Source organism: Aegilops tauschii, chromosome 5 (assembly GCF_002575655.3).
Source record: "Aegilops tauschii subsp. strangulata cultivar AL8/78 chromosome 5, Aet v6.0, whole genome shotgun sequence".
In the NCBI taxonomy this organism is placed as follows: domain Eukaryota; kingdom Viridiplantae; phylum Streptophyta; class Magnoliopsida; order Poales; family Poaceae; genus Aegilops; species Aegilops tauschii.
The window spans coordinates 47938113-47952534 of NC_053039.3; the positions used below are offsets into that span (position 1 = coordinate 47938113).

General features: G+C 46.3%; 2 protein-coding genes and 1 pseudogene across 2 annotated transcripts; 2 read left to right on the forward strand and 1 right to left on the reverse strand.

Moving 5' to 3' along the window:
• The first annotated feature begins 3498 nt into the window (after positions 1-3498).
• LOC109753818 (uncharacterized) lies at positions 3499-5476 on the forward strand. Its single transcript, XM_020312743.4, has 4 exons — positions 3499-3618; positions 4052-4270; positions 4805-4871; positions 4979-5476. Exons 1-4 carry the CDS (start codon positions 3611-3613, stop codon positions 5216-5218), a joined length of 534 nt encoding a protein of 177 aa, XP_020168332.2. The 5' UTR covers positions 3499-3610; the 3' UTR covers positions 5219-5476.
• A 328-nt stretch (positions 5477-5804) lies between these two features.
• On the reverse strand, positions 5805-7138 carry LOC109753817 (uncharacterized; annotated as a pseudogene).
• A 3068-nt stretch (positions 7139-10206) lies between these two features.
• LOC120963828 (uncharacterized) lies at positions 10207-12260 on the forward strand. Its single transcript, XM_040388335.2, has 4 exons — positions 10207-10420; positions 10507-10786; positions 10866-11333; positions 12061-12260. The coding sequence occupies exons 1-3, from the start codon at positions 10316-10318 to the stop codon at positions 11321-11323; spliced, it is 843 nt and encodes a 280-aa protein (XP_040244269.1). The 5' UTR covers positions 10207-10315; the 3' UTR covers positions 11324-11333; positions 12061-12260.
• The last annotated feature ends 2162 nt before the right edge of the window (positions 12261-14422 follow it).

The following is a 14422-nucleotide window of genomic DNA, read 5'->3' on the forward strand; positions in this document are numbered from 1 at the left end:
TTCATCCAACAATACCGCCGAATCAAAGTATGACATGCTGGTGAGCAGTATGACTATTATCGCCCACAACTCTTTGTGTTCTACTCGTGCATATAACATCAACGCATAGACCTGGCTCGGATGCCACTGTGGGGGAACGCAGTAATTTCAAAAAAAATCCTACGCACACACAAGATCCATCTAGGTGATGCATAGCAACGAGAGGGGAGAGTGTTGTCTACGTACCCTTGTAGACCGAAAGCGGAAGCGTTATGACAACGCGGTTGATGTAGTCGTACGTCTTCACGATCCGAGCTGAACATGTGCAGATCGCGGAGGTGCCGTACCTTCGGTGCTAGGATCGGTCGGATCGTGAAGACGTATGACTACATCAACCGCGTTGTCATAATGCTTCCGCTTTCGGTCTACGAGGGTACGTAGACAACACTCTCCCCTCTCGTTGCTATGCATCACCTAGATAGATCTTGCATGATCGTAGGAATTGTTTTTAAATTACTGCGTTCCCCAACACTATTGTCCCGACCTGCGGTGCACACCACAAGCCGGGATTGTAAAGATCGTAGCAGTAGCTTAGTGCTCTGGAACTCGGCGGCGTGAGGAAGGTGTTGTTCTGGTGTGTTTATTTGGAGAGGAGTGCCCTCTCTTTTATAGGCACACGAGAAAGAGGCGAATAGGCAGCGACGGGAGGTGAAGCAAAAGAGGGAGACGAAATGAACAGGTAGCAGCCGAAAGGTGCAGCGTTCGTATTCAATCTCCACTACAGAAAACCTTTTCAGCTCCCACAACCCGCGTCGCAACAAGGCATGGCGCGGTGAGGTGGGCGGCGGAGGAGGAGCGCACGTGTATGTCTCTCTTGTTCTCATGCTCATACATGTGAGGAAACAACCTCCCTTATAAGGAGGTCCAACTCCTAATAGGTGAGCAGTATGGGACTAAACTTCACTCTCACCTCTTGCCTTGTATGAATAGGCTGAGTGGGCCTCTAGGATTCATTAGGAATTCTGAAACTGGTTATTGGGCTGGCCCAAAATAGGCCAAATTCCAGCAAGTGGATGATCAAGGCCAAATTCAACTCCAACCTGAAGCGGTTCTAAATAAAAGCTCATTCCAAGACCCCAAGGAGAAATCTGTATTCCAGTTGTTAGATGGTTGGTCAAATGGGCAAATCTGCCCACTGAAGAAGCCACTTGGAAAGACTCGGCATTTATCTAGAAGATCTCCCCAAATTTCCAGCCTTGAGCACAAGTCTGGTCTTTTCTATGTATGTGTGTGGGGGGGGGGGAGGGGGTATTATCAGGCTCCTTCCTTCCCATGTTCTTCTTCAGTAGCTGTTCCCTTGCCGGCAACAGGCCCAAGCCCTTGGATCTACAACGTGCGGCCAAGATGATGAAGTGAAGCGGTACACTGAACTACTCAAGTCACCAGCTAGCAGTCGCCCGATCTTCATCTGTCGGTCAAGATCAAATCACTGGCTCGCGCCTTTTTTACTGTATCTGCTCATGTTGCTATTGATCTTCCTTGTACCTTCATTAACCCTTTTTCCCTTGTAAGGACCTCAGATCCATTTCGGAGAGGCATTGATGTAAACGGGTGTAAACCCTAGCTACCGCCGGGTGGTTGGCGACCACTTCCCTATTGTAATAGGAACCCTAACTATCTGAGCGCTACTTCTCTGAATCTCGCATGTTTTTTATGGTAATACGTGTGTCATTCATATCATAAAAATCAAGGTACAAGTACATGACAAAACTGAAAAGACAGCAGTACATTTCTGAGCTTGACACCAATGCCCGTCACCTTCCTCCAGCACCACCACAACAATTACCGAAGAAAAGAATGACGGATCAACTCGCTCGATATGGCTCCATCATTGATATGCAGCTTTACGGACCTCCAAGGTGGCTCACCAAAAGTGAAGCCCTTGCTGTTGAACGAATCAGACCGGGGCAACACCCCGGACACGCCATCGAACTCCAGATCTGACACCAGACCACGACTAAGATGCCGAAGGAGGAAACCATACCTGCCATCCACGAACCACAAACCTAGTACACGTTCCGTCTTCCAGATATCGTCGATGCAGACCACAATCTGCATCCACTCCTGAACTACTTCCCGAGCTCCGCGCCGACGCCTCGCATGTTCTTGCTCTGAAGTGAGATAGAGCCTGTCAACACCTTGTAGTGCATGAACTGCCGAGGATTGCTAGGTTTTCTCCACCTGGTACTTGGTTTGATGAGGCACCTAGTGCCATTGCCTCTATGCTTGTAAATGATGCTACTTTGATTACCACTTAATAAACGGGTTTTGAATTTTCAAAAAAAAAGCTGGGTGTCCTTTACTCCTCCGCATCTAACTCCCGGCCGCCCAGCGTAGGAGTCCATAATAGCCGCTAGAAGTAATATGTAGGAACCCTAATCCCCTCCAGCGCACCTCAGGCTATGTTCGGTTCCAAGAGATTATATCCACTAGTGGATCTCATATCTGCAGGGTTTTGGTGTCGCTACCCAACCCCCACGTGGAATTATTCCACTAGGGGCATTAATCCCTCTCACTAATCTCTGTTCGGTTAAACCCGGTCCAGCAAAAACACTTCAAAGTGTACATCAGCATAACAACAGTATACAACATCAGAGCAGCACAACAAGAATAATACAAGTCTTGTTCATTAGTGGAAGCAATCAGTTACAATTGCAAGAAGTAGGAATCAGAAGCATGCTCATTCGAAGCCAATAAAAAAGCCTGTGGTTTGTTAAAAAAAACCCAGAGAAATTACCTTTGTACAGAGTTGTAGATCAGTAGATGAAATTACGATCAGTAGACGGATCTTTTTGGGGCTTCTAGCGCTCAGACTACGAGCTGGATAATCGGAGCAGCAGAACCGTGCCACCGCGGACGCCGGAACTGCAGCCGGAAGGCAGGGCCGTACCCGTACGACCAACGGAGGAAGCGGAGGGACCTCTGGGTCCTGGGACCGACGGACGTCGGAGGGAGAGGGCCGCCGTCCGCCGGATCTGGAAACCTTGGCGTCGTTCGCCGTCGCCGCCGTCAGTTAGGTCCGGGTCGCCGCAGAGCTTGCCGCTGCAACTAGATGCGGTGTCGCCGGTTGAACAGGGGAGAGGAAGGAGGGCGGGGGGACGCCGCCGCAGTCTCATCCAGTAGCACTGCTGCTGCTGTCCCTGCTTCTCCGGCGCCGCCACGACACGAGAGAGGTCGGGCGAGAGAGCGTGTGAGGTTTCGCGAGACAGAGAGACGGGGTTTGCTTCCATAATGTGTGATGCGTGGGTCTTTTCCCTGCGATTTCCACGGGGTTTGGGAGGGAACTAATCCCGGCCGGGTCTAACCGAAGGCTGTTATAAGCCAGACCGGGATCCGACCCCGGCCGGGGAGAAACCCACGGGGATTGGCGGGGTTTCGACCCGATCCCGGCGGGGGTGGAGATAACCGAACATAGCCTCAAGAAGCTCGATCTCCTCCGGCCGCGCCTCTTCGCCCCGCCCCCGCGTCCGGCCGCGCAGACGCCGGCGCGCCTCTTCGCCCCCGGCCCCCCCTCCCGAACGTTGGATCGCCTGCTGCCTGACGTCGGTGCCCCGCCGCCACCCACGCCCCCATGACGACGTAAACTCTCTTCCTCTCATCGCGTACCTCAGATCTGCACGCACGTCCTTGAACAGACAAGCCATGAACTAGGGTTGTTTCTAGTTTTTATTTGTTATATGAATGCGACGATTTGAGCGATCTAAATACCTGCTGCGATTTCGGTGCTAATTGCAGTAACCGTCCTTAATCTGTTGTGCAATTGTTACCTCTGCTGATTTTAGCAATTGGTAACTGCAGTTGGCTGTAAAAAACATGTACAGTTGGATCTCTTTTAACTACCTCTGGTGTATTAGGTAATTGCATTGGTTGTGTATATAACATTGGAGCTGCACTCACTACTTTAGTAGGATAAGTGACTGCTGTCACTGTTAATTCAAACTGCAGCGAATTGTTTGTCGCCCTGTTATTCTAAAGATCTTTTGCAAAATTAATGGGCATATTCCTTCTACAGATCACCTTCGGTGGGGGTGTATTCCAAATCACTGGTGGAGTCTGGGACGGATTCCGTTAGGCAGGAGCCTGGGCCGTTTATTGCGCCATCGCTGGAGGAGCTGCTGCAGCAGCCATCCCTTGAGGAGCGGGTACGATTGCAGAGCCACCTACGCGAGCACGAGCGCAAAGTGAAGCGATGGAGTAAGTGCCCTACAGTACCTTCGGGCCCCTCAGAAAGGTATGTATGTCCTGTCCGCCTGAAATAGGCAGCCCTGCAGTAGAGGTTTCTGAAAATCGGAATCACTTAGCAATTCATGCATTAAATTTTTTGACCGAAAGTAGCATAAGCGTGATAAATATTTTTGGGGTGCAAAGTATCTAAAGTCTAGAATATGAACCAAATTACTCCACAGTTCCTACTTAAAGTTAAAAGTATGTTCAATCACTTAGTGCACCGATTGAGGAAATCCTAAGGGAAGTTATAAATATAGTATGCTCATGTGACTCCAATCGCTCTTATGATTTCTGCGTCCCCAAGCTTGCAGTTACAAAAAACAATCTGGTTCTTCTGTCGTGGCTGGAGAATTGCATTATGGAAAGATTTGTGTGAGATTACCCATCGGCTCCAGTTTTGTTGATCATGATGCGCCTTAATGAGAAGACTTGTTTGCATTTGATAGTAGGGCAGATCGTCTTTTATATATTATGCTCGTGCGTATGTCAAACAACTTAACATATCAAATAAATTACACACTAATTTCATATGATGCAGAAAGCACGACACCACCATCATGCCTCACGTCCGCCACGCTCTCCACTATTACAATGCCAGGCACCCGGTACGTGCCTTTCTTCTCATTCAACTAGTGATTTAACTGGTCCTGATCAATTTCATCGCAATTAAGTTGTGCTGCATGTTTCATGACATAAGATGTAATTTCTGCAGGGTGACGAGTTTGATGCTGTGAAGCCTCTGATGGAATCCAGAACTAGTTTCAGGAAACAGCTGTGGGCTCACGTCAACTTCTGGGCTCGCAGCCGCAAAAGCAACAAAATCAAGCGCTTCTTCGCTGAGGTGCACTACAACCCAGAACCTATCGTTGAAGTGTGCACTACAACCCAAAACCTATCGTTGAAGTGTGCACCATCATCGGTATGTATCTATGTCTGTAACCTCCTTTCTTAACTGGTTTATTAGTTTTGGGTAGTTATAGACATATTTGTGTGACTTTGGTATTAAAGTTTTGGGGAGTTGTACTCAGGGATGAGTTAGGTGGGATTTTGTTCCCAAAGAAAAAAATTATTGGGGGAAAGAGATTTACTGGGCTTCGACTAGAGAATATGAGTTAGGTGGTATTTCTAATCGGAAAAAAATAGCACCAACCTGAAAAACAACATTTTGTCGTTTTAACCCGCTCTAATCGGAGCCCAAAGGGCAACTCAACTCATGTGCTATGATGTCTAAAAAAAAAACTCATGTCCTACGAGCAAGACAAGCAAGAGCACGAGGAGAAGGACCAGCTCATGGAGGATAACATCTTCATCTTCAACTCCTTGGAGAGTTACCCTAAGACTGCTCTCGGCTCCGTAAGACCGTGAGCATTGCACAAGCGTTCCAACACACAAAATGGTTTAGCTACGTTACCACTCTGTATATATACATACATACTCCCTCCGTCCCATAATGTAAGACGGTTTTTGACACATTAATCCAGTCTTCTTAGAGTCTTGCTTAACGAAACCGGTAATCATTTTAGCCTCTATATATGCCACTAGTCTGCTAGCACACCTCTAGTAGGATACACGATGGACGGGTCAATAGGATCCATCCGCGGCACCTCGATCGTGTATGCCTCCTCGATCTCCTCGGAGTAAACCCACCTCTCCGGTCCGGTTGCCGAGTGGTTATCCAGCACGTGCACATGACCGGTACTCAAAGCAGACCACCGAGTGAAAACCAGCCAAGTCATCGAAGTCGGTCTGGCTGGCCTCCTGGGCGTCCGGCCGGATCCCTTGCGCACCCCGATCTGTAGACCAAATCATCGTCGACGTCGGAGTCGAAGAGCTTGTACCAGGGGCACACCCAGATATTCCCTATGAAGGGGCCTTCCGCGTCCAGCAGGTCCGCTATATGATCATCGGTGAGCCCACGGCCGGAGTCCGCGGAATGGAACTCCCATGTGCCCAGGGGCAGGAACGCTGGCGCGGGCGATGGCACGTTGGTCGTTCTGATGCCGCCCTCACCCCTGATCTTGGCAAGAACATCTCCCGCAACCCGTTCTTCGGGTCTCATATTCCTCGGCGCCGGCAAATGCTTCGCAGCTTGCGTGGTGCCGCGGCAATGCAGGGGAAAGTGTTTGCTCCTTGCGCCGCCTCGTACGCCCGACGGTGAGCTATCTCAACACATTTGGTCGATGCTGTGCGAGTGCACAGGTATCTGCAGCGAACGGATAAGAAAGAGAGGGTGTATGTATGAAGAAAAATACATACTAGGCGCGTACGTACGCGACAACGATAAACACAAGGGCGAGAGAGAGAGAGAGAGTCTTACTTGGTACATTCTGCTGGAGAGGAGCGCCTATATATGATCGGTAAGAATTGTGCCGCCACACTTGAGTAATGTCGACGGCCAAAATGCATCCTTCAAACGCAGCCTGAAATTGCTGACCACAGTTGACGTCTTGAAGCCATTGCCGAAGCTCCTGGATCCGTTGCTGCTCAATCTATAATAATGTTAGAGCGAAAAACTGTTAGCTACGGAGTAATTAATTACGATAGCATAGACACGGAACTAACAATATTGTCGAGCTAATTAAGCTACACTAAAGCTAAAACTGAAAAGTTTGAAACAAAATTGAAGTAAGAAAGAACTGAAGGTTTTTCTAGATGAAATTAAAGGATAACTCCTGAGAGAAACTTGTTGCACACGTGGACTAATAATCCAAGATGAACTTATAGCAATGTCATTCGGGAAAAAAACTTACACTAATGTCGATGGTACTGACAGCCAGATGACAGAAAAACACATGCAGAGAGAAAAACTTACACTAATGTCGAGTGTAGAAGGCACGCGGTTGCAGGCTAATGGCCATGGTGTTGCAGCCATGCAGGCTGAGTCCAGCTCTGGAGGTCTGGTTTCCTTGGGTGGCCAAGATGTGACCTGATACTCTGTCAAGCAGGAAGGCGAAAGCAAGGTCACGGTCGACGATAGAAATTTTTGAACACATACAAAAAAAACTTGATATTATTGCAATTCCTATAAGCATATGCTCCTCCCTCATAATAATTTTCAGTACCATCATGAATGAATTCAACAGTATAACTATCACATAAAGCATTCTTTTCATAATTCACAAGCATAGAAAATTTATTATTTTTCACATAAGCAAATTTTTTCTCATCAATAGTAGTGTAAGCAAACTCAACAAAATAACTATCATGAGAGTGAAAATTAAAATCATGATGACAAGGTTCATGGTTATCATTATTTTTTATAGCATACATGTCATTACCATAATCATCATAGATAGTGACTTTGTTATCATAGTCAATTGAAGCCTCATCCAAAATGATGGATTCATCACTAAATAAAGTCATGACCTCTCCAAATCCACTTGTATCATTATAATCATTATAAATAGGAGGCACGCAATCATTATAACAAATTTTCACACCAAATCTTGGGGACTAAAAATATCATCTTCATCAAACATAGCATCCCCAAGCTTATGGCTTTGCATATCATTAGCATCATGGATATTCAAAGAATTCATACTAACAACATTGCAATTATGCTCATCATTTATACCAAACATTCTATTGAATTCTTCTTCTATCAATTGAGCACAACTTTCCTTTTCATCATTTTCACGAAAGACATTATAAAGATGAACAATATGATGCAACCGCAATTCCTTTTTTTTGTAGTTTTCTTTCTATAAACCAAACTAGTGATAAAACAAGAAACTAAAAGATTCAATTGCAAGATCTAAAGATATACCTTCATGCACTCACCTTTCCGGCAACGGCGCCAGAAAAAAGCTTGATGTCTACTATGCAACTTTATTCTTGTAGACACATGTTGGGCCTCCAAGCGCAGAGTTTTGTAGGACAGTAGCAATTTTCCCTTAAGTGGATGACCTAAGGTTTATCAATCCGTGAGAGGTGTAGGATGAAGATGGTCTCTCTCAAACGACCCTACAACCAAATACAAGAAATCTCTTATGTCCCCAACACACCCAATACAATGGCAAATTGTATAGGTGCACTAATTCGGCGAAGAGATGGTGATAAAAGTGTAACATGGATGGTAGAAATATATTTTTATAATCTGCATAAATAAAAACAGTAAGGTAGCAAATAGTAAACGGACACAAAAACAGTATTGCAATCCTTCAAAATGAGGCATAGGGTCCATACTTTCACTAGTGCAGCCTCTCAACAATGCTAATATACACTACTGGAATCAGGATCTTTGCCGTCAGCCAGCTGACGACAAAGATAGTCTTTGCCATCAGCTTAAAGAAAACAGACGGCAAAGAACGAGCTGGCGGCAAAGGTCATGTTTGCCGTCGGCCATCTCTTTGTCGTCCGCTAGTTGACGGCATAGAAGCTTTGCCGTCAGCTAGCAGACGGCAAAGAGTGTGGGTGGCCCACTAGCGAGAACCACCTAACGCACACTTTCTTTGTCGTCCGCTAGCTGACGGCAAATCTTCGTTGCCGTCCGCTAGCGGACGGCAAAGAAAGTGGCCAAACTAACGTCCGTTAGTTAGGCTCTTTGCCGTCTGCTAGCAGACGGCACAGAACCATGCCCTAACTAAAATGCCAACGACGCCCGCCCGCGTCCCATATCTCTGTCCCCTCTCTCTCTCTCTCTCCGCCCGCGCCCGAGCCGCCGCCGTCCCGTGCCACCCCCGTCACCGCGCCGGCGACCCTCTCCTCCGCCCCGCGCCATCCCCGTTGCCGTGTCGCGTCGCGCCGCCCCCTGCCCGAGCCGCCGCTGCCCCACGCCACCCCCGTCGCCGCGGCGCCCCCTCCTCCACCCCGGCGGCCCCAGTGCCCCTCTCCTCCACCATCGCGGCCGGCCTGCCTCTCCGGTGTCCCCTCCTCCACCCGGCCGCCCCGGCGCTCCGGCGCCCCCTCCTCCACCCGGCCGGCCCCGCGCCCTCTCCTCCACCCTCGTGCCCCCCCCCCCCCCGCCGCTCCGGCGCCCCCGGCTCAGGTGAGACCTCTTGATTTTATTCTGTTTTCTAAGTTTTGTTTAGGTTTAGTTTAGGTTTGGTTTAGTTTAGGTTTACTTTAGTTTACTTTAGGTTTAGTTGAAGTGATTGGTAGGCCTAGTGATTGTGCTAGTACCACTCCGGAAGTAAATTTTCGTGTTCGCCCGGATCCAGTCAGCATGATTGTGGCGGCAGCCAATAGGCAGGTTCAGGCAGGGCCAGCGTGGAAGCAGTGCCAAAAGGGCCACCACTTTGCACTTGTAACCAGCAAATGATAGCCCCAGCATTTGAAAAACTTTGCTATTAGCAAAGTGACATGATGCATTTCAGTCTGACAATGAATTGTTCTTCTGTCTTCCTTCTTTCAGTGCTGGTAAACAAAAAGAGATTGTTTGGTGCTGCTTAAAGAACATCACGTCATTTTTGGGAGTACAGTATGTGATTACTTGATTAGGTTAATGAAGCATATGATGCATAGATCACTAGGGCCTTTGTTTTCTGGGCCAACAATGTTCTTTGACCTAGATTATGTAGTACTGATGTTGTCTGTCCTCCAGGACAACGATCTTCTTCCTCCGAGGAGGTCAAACAAGGTTAACCGTGTCAGTTTACGGAATCTATCCTGTGGGCATTTATGGCCCGGCTTGCCATGAGCTGTTCTCCTATGTTAGCCCTCAAGTTAAAATAGGACCTATTCTCCTATGTTAGCTGCATCTCCTGTGATCATAGTTGAGCAAATATAAGAAATCCCTAGTTTTTCCCTATTTTTATATTACTATCAACATTTTCAGTTTTCTTTCATGTCTAAAGAAATCCCTAGTTTTTAAGGGTGCCAATTTCCATTGCCAACTAACCTACCAAATGAATTAAGTGTTGTTGATGTTGTTGAGCACAAGTGCATTGCTTTTTTTCTCAATTTTCTTTCATGTCTAAAAACTTGGCTCTGTTCCAACTATGTCCATTTATCAAATTAATATGATACAGTTGATAGATATGGTTCTAGCTAGCTGTGTTTATAGATATGGTTCTAGATACTAATTGGTCTCTTCTGCTGCTTATCAGATATGGGGGGAGGCCGCCACCGCAGGCTGCGCTCTGCCACACCGGAGTACGACTTGGAAGGTTTCGAGTTCTTCACGATCATACTCGAGAATTCCTCCAAGAGACAGGTATATAAAAGGAGAGATCTCCCCTTCACCCATCTCTTTATCATAACTCTGTTGTTTGCTACATCACTTCTTGACCCACGCTACAGAGGCTGGCTGACACTTTTATGAAGATGTTGGACGGCCATCGGCCAAAGAATGTGAAGCTGCGACAGGCCGGCAGCAGGCTTCGCAGGCTGTGGGACATGGAGGTGGTGTTCAGGTACGACCACATGTACCTGTATCGTGGCTGGGAGCAGTTCATCCGTGCCTACGACCTGCGGCACGGGTACTTCCTTGTCCTCAGGTACGACGGCAACGCCACGCTCACCGTGAAGGTGTTCAACACGATTATGTGCCGCATTCGCTACCAGGACGACGACGATGCCAGTACGCTCTGCCTCCTCTTCCTCTCCATTTGGCTTTGTCTCACATTGATTGTTAAAAAAACTTTGTTGCATTTGGTCAGGCAATGGGAGCAGCAGCAGCGACTCTGGCTACAGCAAAAGTAGCAGCGAGTCCGGCTACAGCAAAAGCAGCAGCGAGGATGATCCGGAATGGAGTGGGGAAGAACAGGAGCAGAGCGGGGATGAGGAGGTGCAGCCTATTCTGTCTGACGATGACCTCGCGATGGTGGTGGCTGACGATGGCCAAGCGATGGTGGTGGCTGACGATGGCCAAGCGATGGTGGTGGCTGACAATGGGCAAGAGATGGTGGTGGATGATGATGACATAGCGATGCTGCTGCCTGAAGATGGCCTCGCGATGGTGGTGGTGCCTGAAAATGACCTCGCGATGGTGGTGGCGCCGGCGATCCCACAGCCGGGTGACATGACCATGCCAATTGTGGTAGAAGACTACATCCCACTGCTTCGCCGCTCTAAGCGCATCAGGATGATGAAGGAGAAGGAGAAGAAGGAGGAGTGAAGTATGTCAGGTATGTCAGATCTCCAAAATGATCTATACTTAGCTTTATTTCCTCCGAAATGACCTAAGTTAGCTCTATGCTAAGTTATCTCTAATATGCTTAGTTACCTAGGTTTGCTCAATAATGGCATACACTTAGCTTACTTATGTAAAAAATGTCATAATTAGCTTACTTAGGTTTGAAATGGCATAACAATCTTGGTAACCTCATATATGTCATATAGTTAGCTTATTTTCCTCGAAAATGACATAATAAGCCTAATTAGCTCCAAAATGATCAATTTTACCTAAGTTAGCTCCAAAAGGATCTAAGTTAGCTCTAAAATGCTAAATTAGCTCTAATATGCTTAGTTACCTGGGTTAGCTCAAGAAAGACCTATACTTGGCTTACTTGTGTCAAAAAGGCATAATATGCTTTGTTAACTAAAAAATGGCATAATTAGCTAGGTTAGCTCCAAAATGACCAATTTTACCTAGGTTAGCTCCAATATGATCCATTTTACCTAGGTTAGCTCCAAAATGACCTATTTACCTAGCTTAGCTCTAAAATGACCTACACACTTAGCTTTTTTTACCTAGCTTAGTTAGAAGAAGAAGAAGATAAAGAAGAGGAGAGGAGAAAAAGAAAGAGAAGATAAATTCTTCTTCTTTTTCTTCTTCCTTTTCTTCTTTTTCTTCTAGCTAGTCTTCTTCTTCTTCTTCTTCTTCTTCTAACTTTCATCTTTCCCAATTTGCAGATTTGCTTTAGATGAGGAAGCTTGCATTGATGGAGTGTACTCTTCTCCTTATGCTTCCTTTTTGTTTATGGAAACTTGTTGGAAACTTCTTTTGGATATGTATGTATATATGGATATGTTGTTGGAAACTTGTTTTGGATATGTATGTATATATGGATATGTTGTTGGAAACTTCTTGTTGGAAATCATTGTATGTTGGATATGTTGTTGGAAACTTGTATGTTTCTTATGTTGTTGGAAACTTATTGTTGGTATGCTTATTGAAATTATTTTGAAATGTGTGTGTGTGTGTGTGTCTATATATATATATATATATATATATATTTGTGAAATTATGTCAAATTGATTGAATTTAAGAAAAAACATGGGCTATACAGGCACTTTGCTGTCTGCTGGCAGACGGCAAAGAGCTTTGCCATCAGCCAGCAGACGGCAAAGCTGGCACGTGGCAGCTACTTGTGCAAGCTGGGGGGCACTTGGCTGGCCTATATGGTTTCTTTGTCGTCTGGCTGACGGCAAAGAACTTTGCATTGCCGTCTGTCAGTAGACGGCAAAGCGCTCCGTTAACCCCTTAACAGCCCTAAGCTGCTACGTGTGTCGTCCAGGTCCTTTGCCGTCTGCTACCTGACGACAAAGACCATTTTATCTTTGCCGTCCGCCAGCTGACGGCAAAGAACCCTTTGCCGTAGCCTATTCAGCCGGACCTGTTGCCGTCAGCTGGCTGACTGCAAAGGCCTTTGCCGTACGCCAGACATGCCTTTGCCGTCAGCCACGGCAGACGGGAAAGTGCCTGATTCCTGTAGTGATAATTGGATCATATAACCACCCCTCAAAGTGCGATGAAGAATCACTCCAAAGTTCTTATCTAGTGGAGAACATAAGAATAAATTGTTTGCAAGGTACGAAACCACCTCAAAGATATTCTTTCCGTTCGATCTATTCAAGAGTTCGTACTAGAATAACACAAAGCTATTCTTTCCGTTTGATCTATCCTAGAGTTCGTACTAAAATAACACCAAAGAAAATTCATATTCATAATACTCAATCCAACACAAAGAACTTCAAAGAGTGCCCCAAGATTTCTACCGAAGAAACAAAGACAAGAACGTGCATCAACCCCTATGATAGATTACCCCAATGTCACCTCAGGAATCCGCGAGTTGAGTGCCAAAACATATATCAAGTGAATCAATACGATACCCCATTGTCACCACGAGTATTCAATTGCAAGGCATATATCAAGTGTTCTCAAATCCGTAAAAGTATTCAATCCGATAACAACGAAATCTCAAAGGGAAAAACTCAATTCATCACAACAAGATAGAGAGGGAAAAACACCATATGATCTGACTATATTAACAAAGCCCACGATACATCAAGATCGTGACATCTCAAGAACACGAGAGAGAGAGAGAGAGAGAGAGAGATTAAACACATAGCTACTGGTACAAACCCTCAGCCCCAAGGATGGACTACTCCCTCCTCATCGTGGTGGCCGCCGGGATGATGAAGATGGCCACCGGAGATGATTCCCCCCTCCGGCAGGGTGCCAGAACGGGGTCTAGATTGGTTTTCGGTGGCTACAGAGCCTTGCGGCGGCGGAACTTCTGATCTAGGTTAACCCTCGATGGTTTCACTATTTATAGGATTTTTTGGCGTTGGTTTCACGCTAAGATGGGCTTCGAGGTGAGCACAACCCGCCGGGGCAAGCCAGGCCCACCAAGCGTGCCCTGGTGGGTTGTGCCCTCCTCGTGGCTCTTCTGGCCCTCCCACAAAGCTTCGGGGGTCTCTTTTGTTCCAAAAAAATCGTCAAAAAGTTTCAGCTCATTTGGAGAACTTTCATTTCTGCACAAAAAACAACACCACGGTAGTTCTGCTGAAAACAACGTCAGTCCGGGTTAGTTCCATACAAATCATACCAAAACCATATAAAATTGTTGTAAACATGGCATGAATACTTCATAAATTATAGATACGTTGGACACGTATCAGCGACCGTGTTAATGGCCCACTCCCGTGCATCCTTACCATGTAATATTGTGCCATTTGCTAATGCAGGATCTATGAAATACACACTCTTCCTTTTTCTTCTCTATGCGTTTAATCCCCTGAGAGGAATAAAATGCAGTTAGCTGTTTATCATTTACAGCCTTGTTTGGAGAAGTTGATCAAAAGCTGTTAAGTACTTACAAAATCAGACATCTAACAAGAGTGGCATCGAGCTCGTTGAAGTTGAAGAAGAGATGGTAAGTCCTCGAAACTCACACTGATGGAACCATAAGAAGTATTTTTTTGTAATATATATTATAATATTTTACAAAAATAAAGCAAAAAACAAAGAAACATAAAAAAATAGAAAATC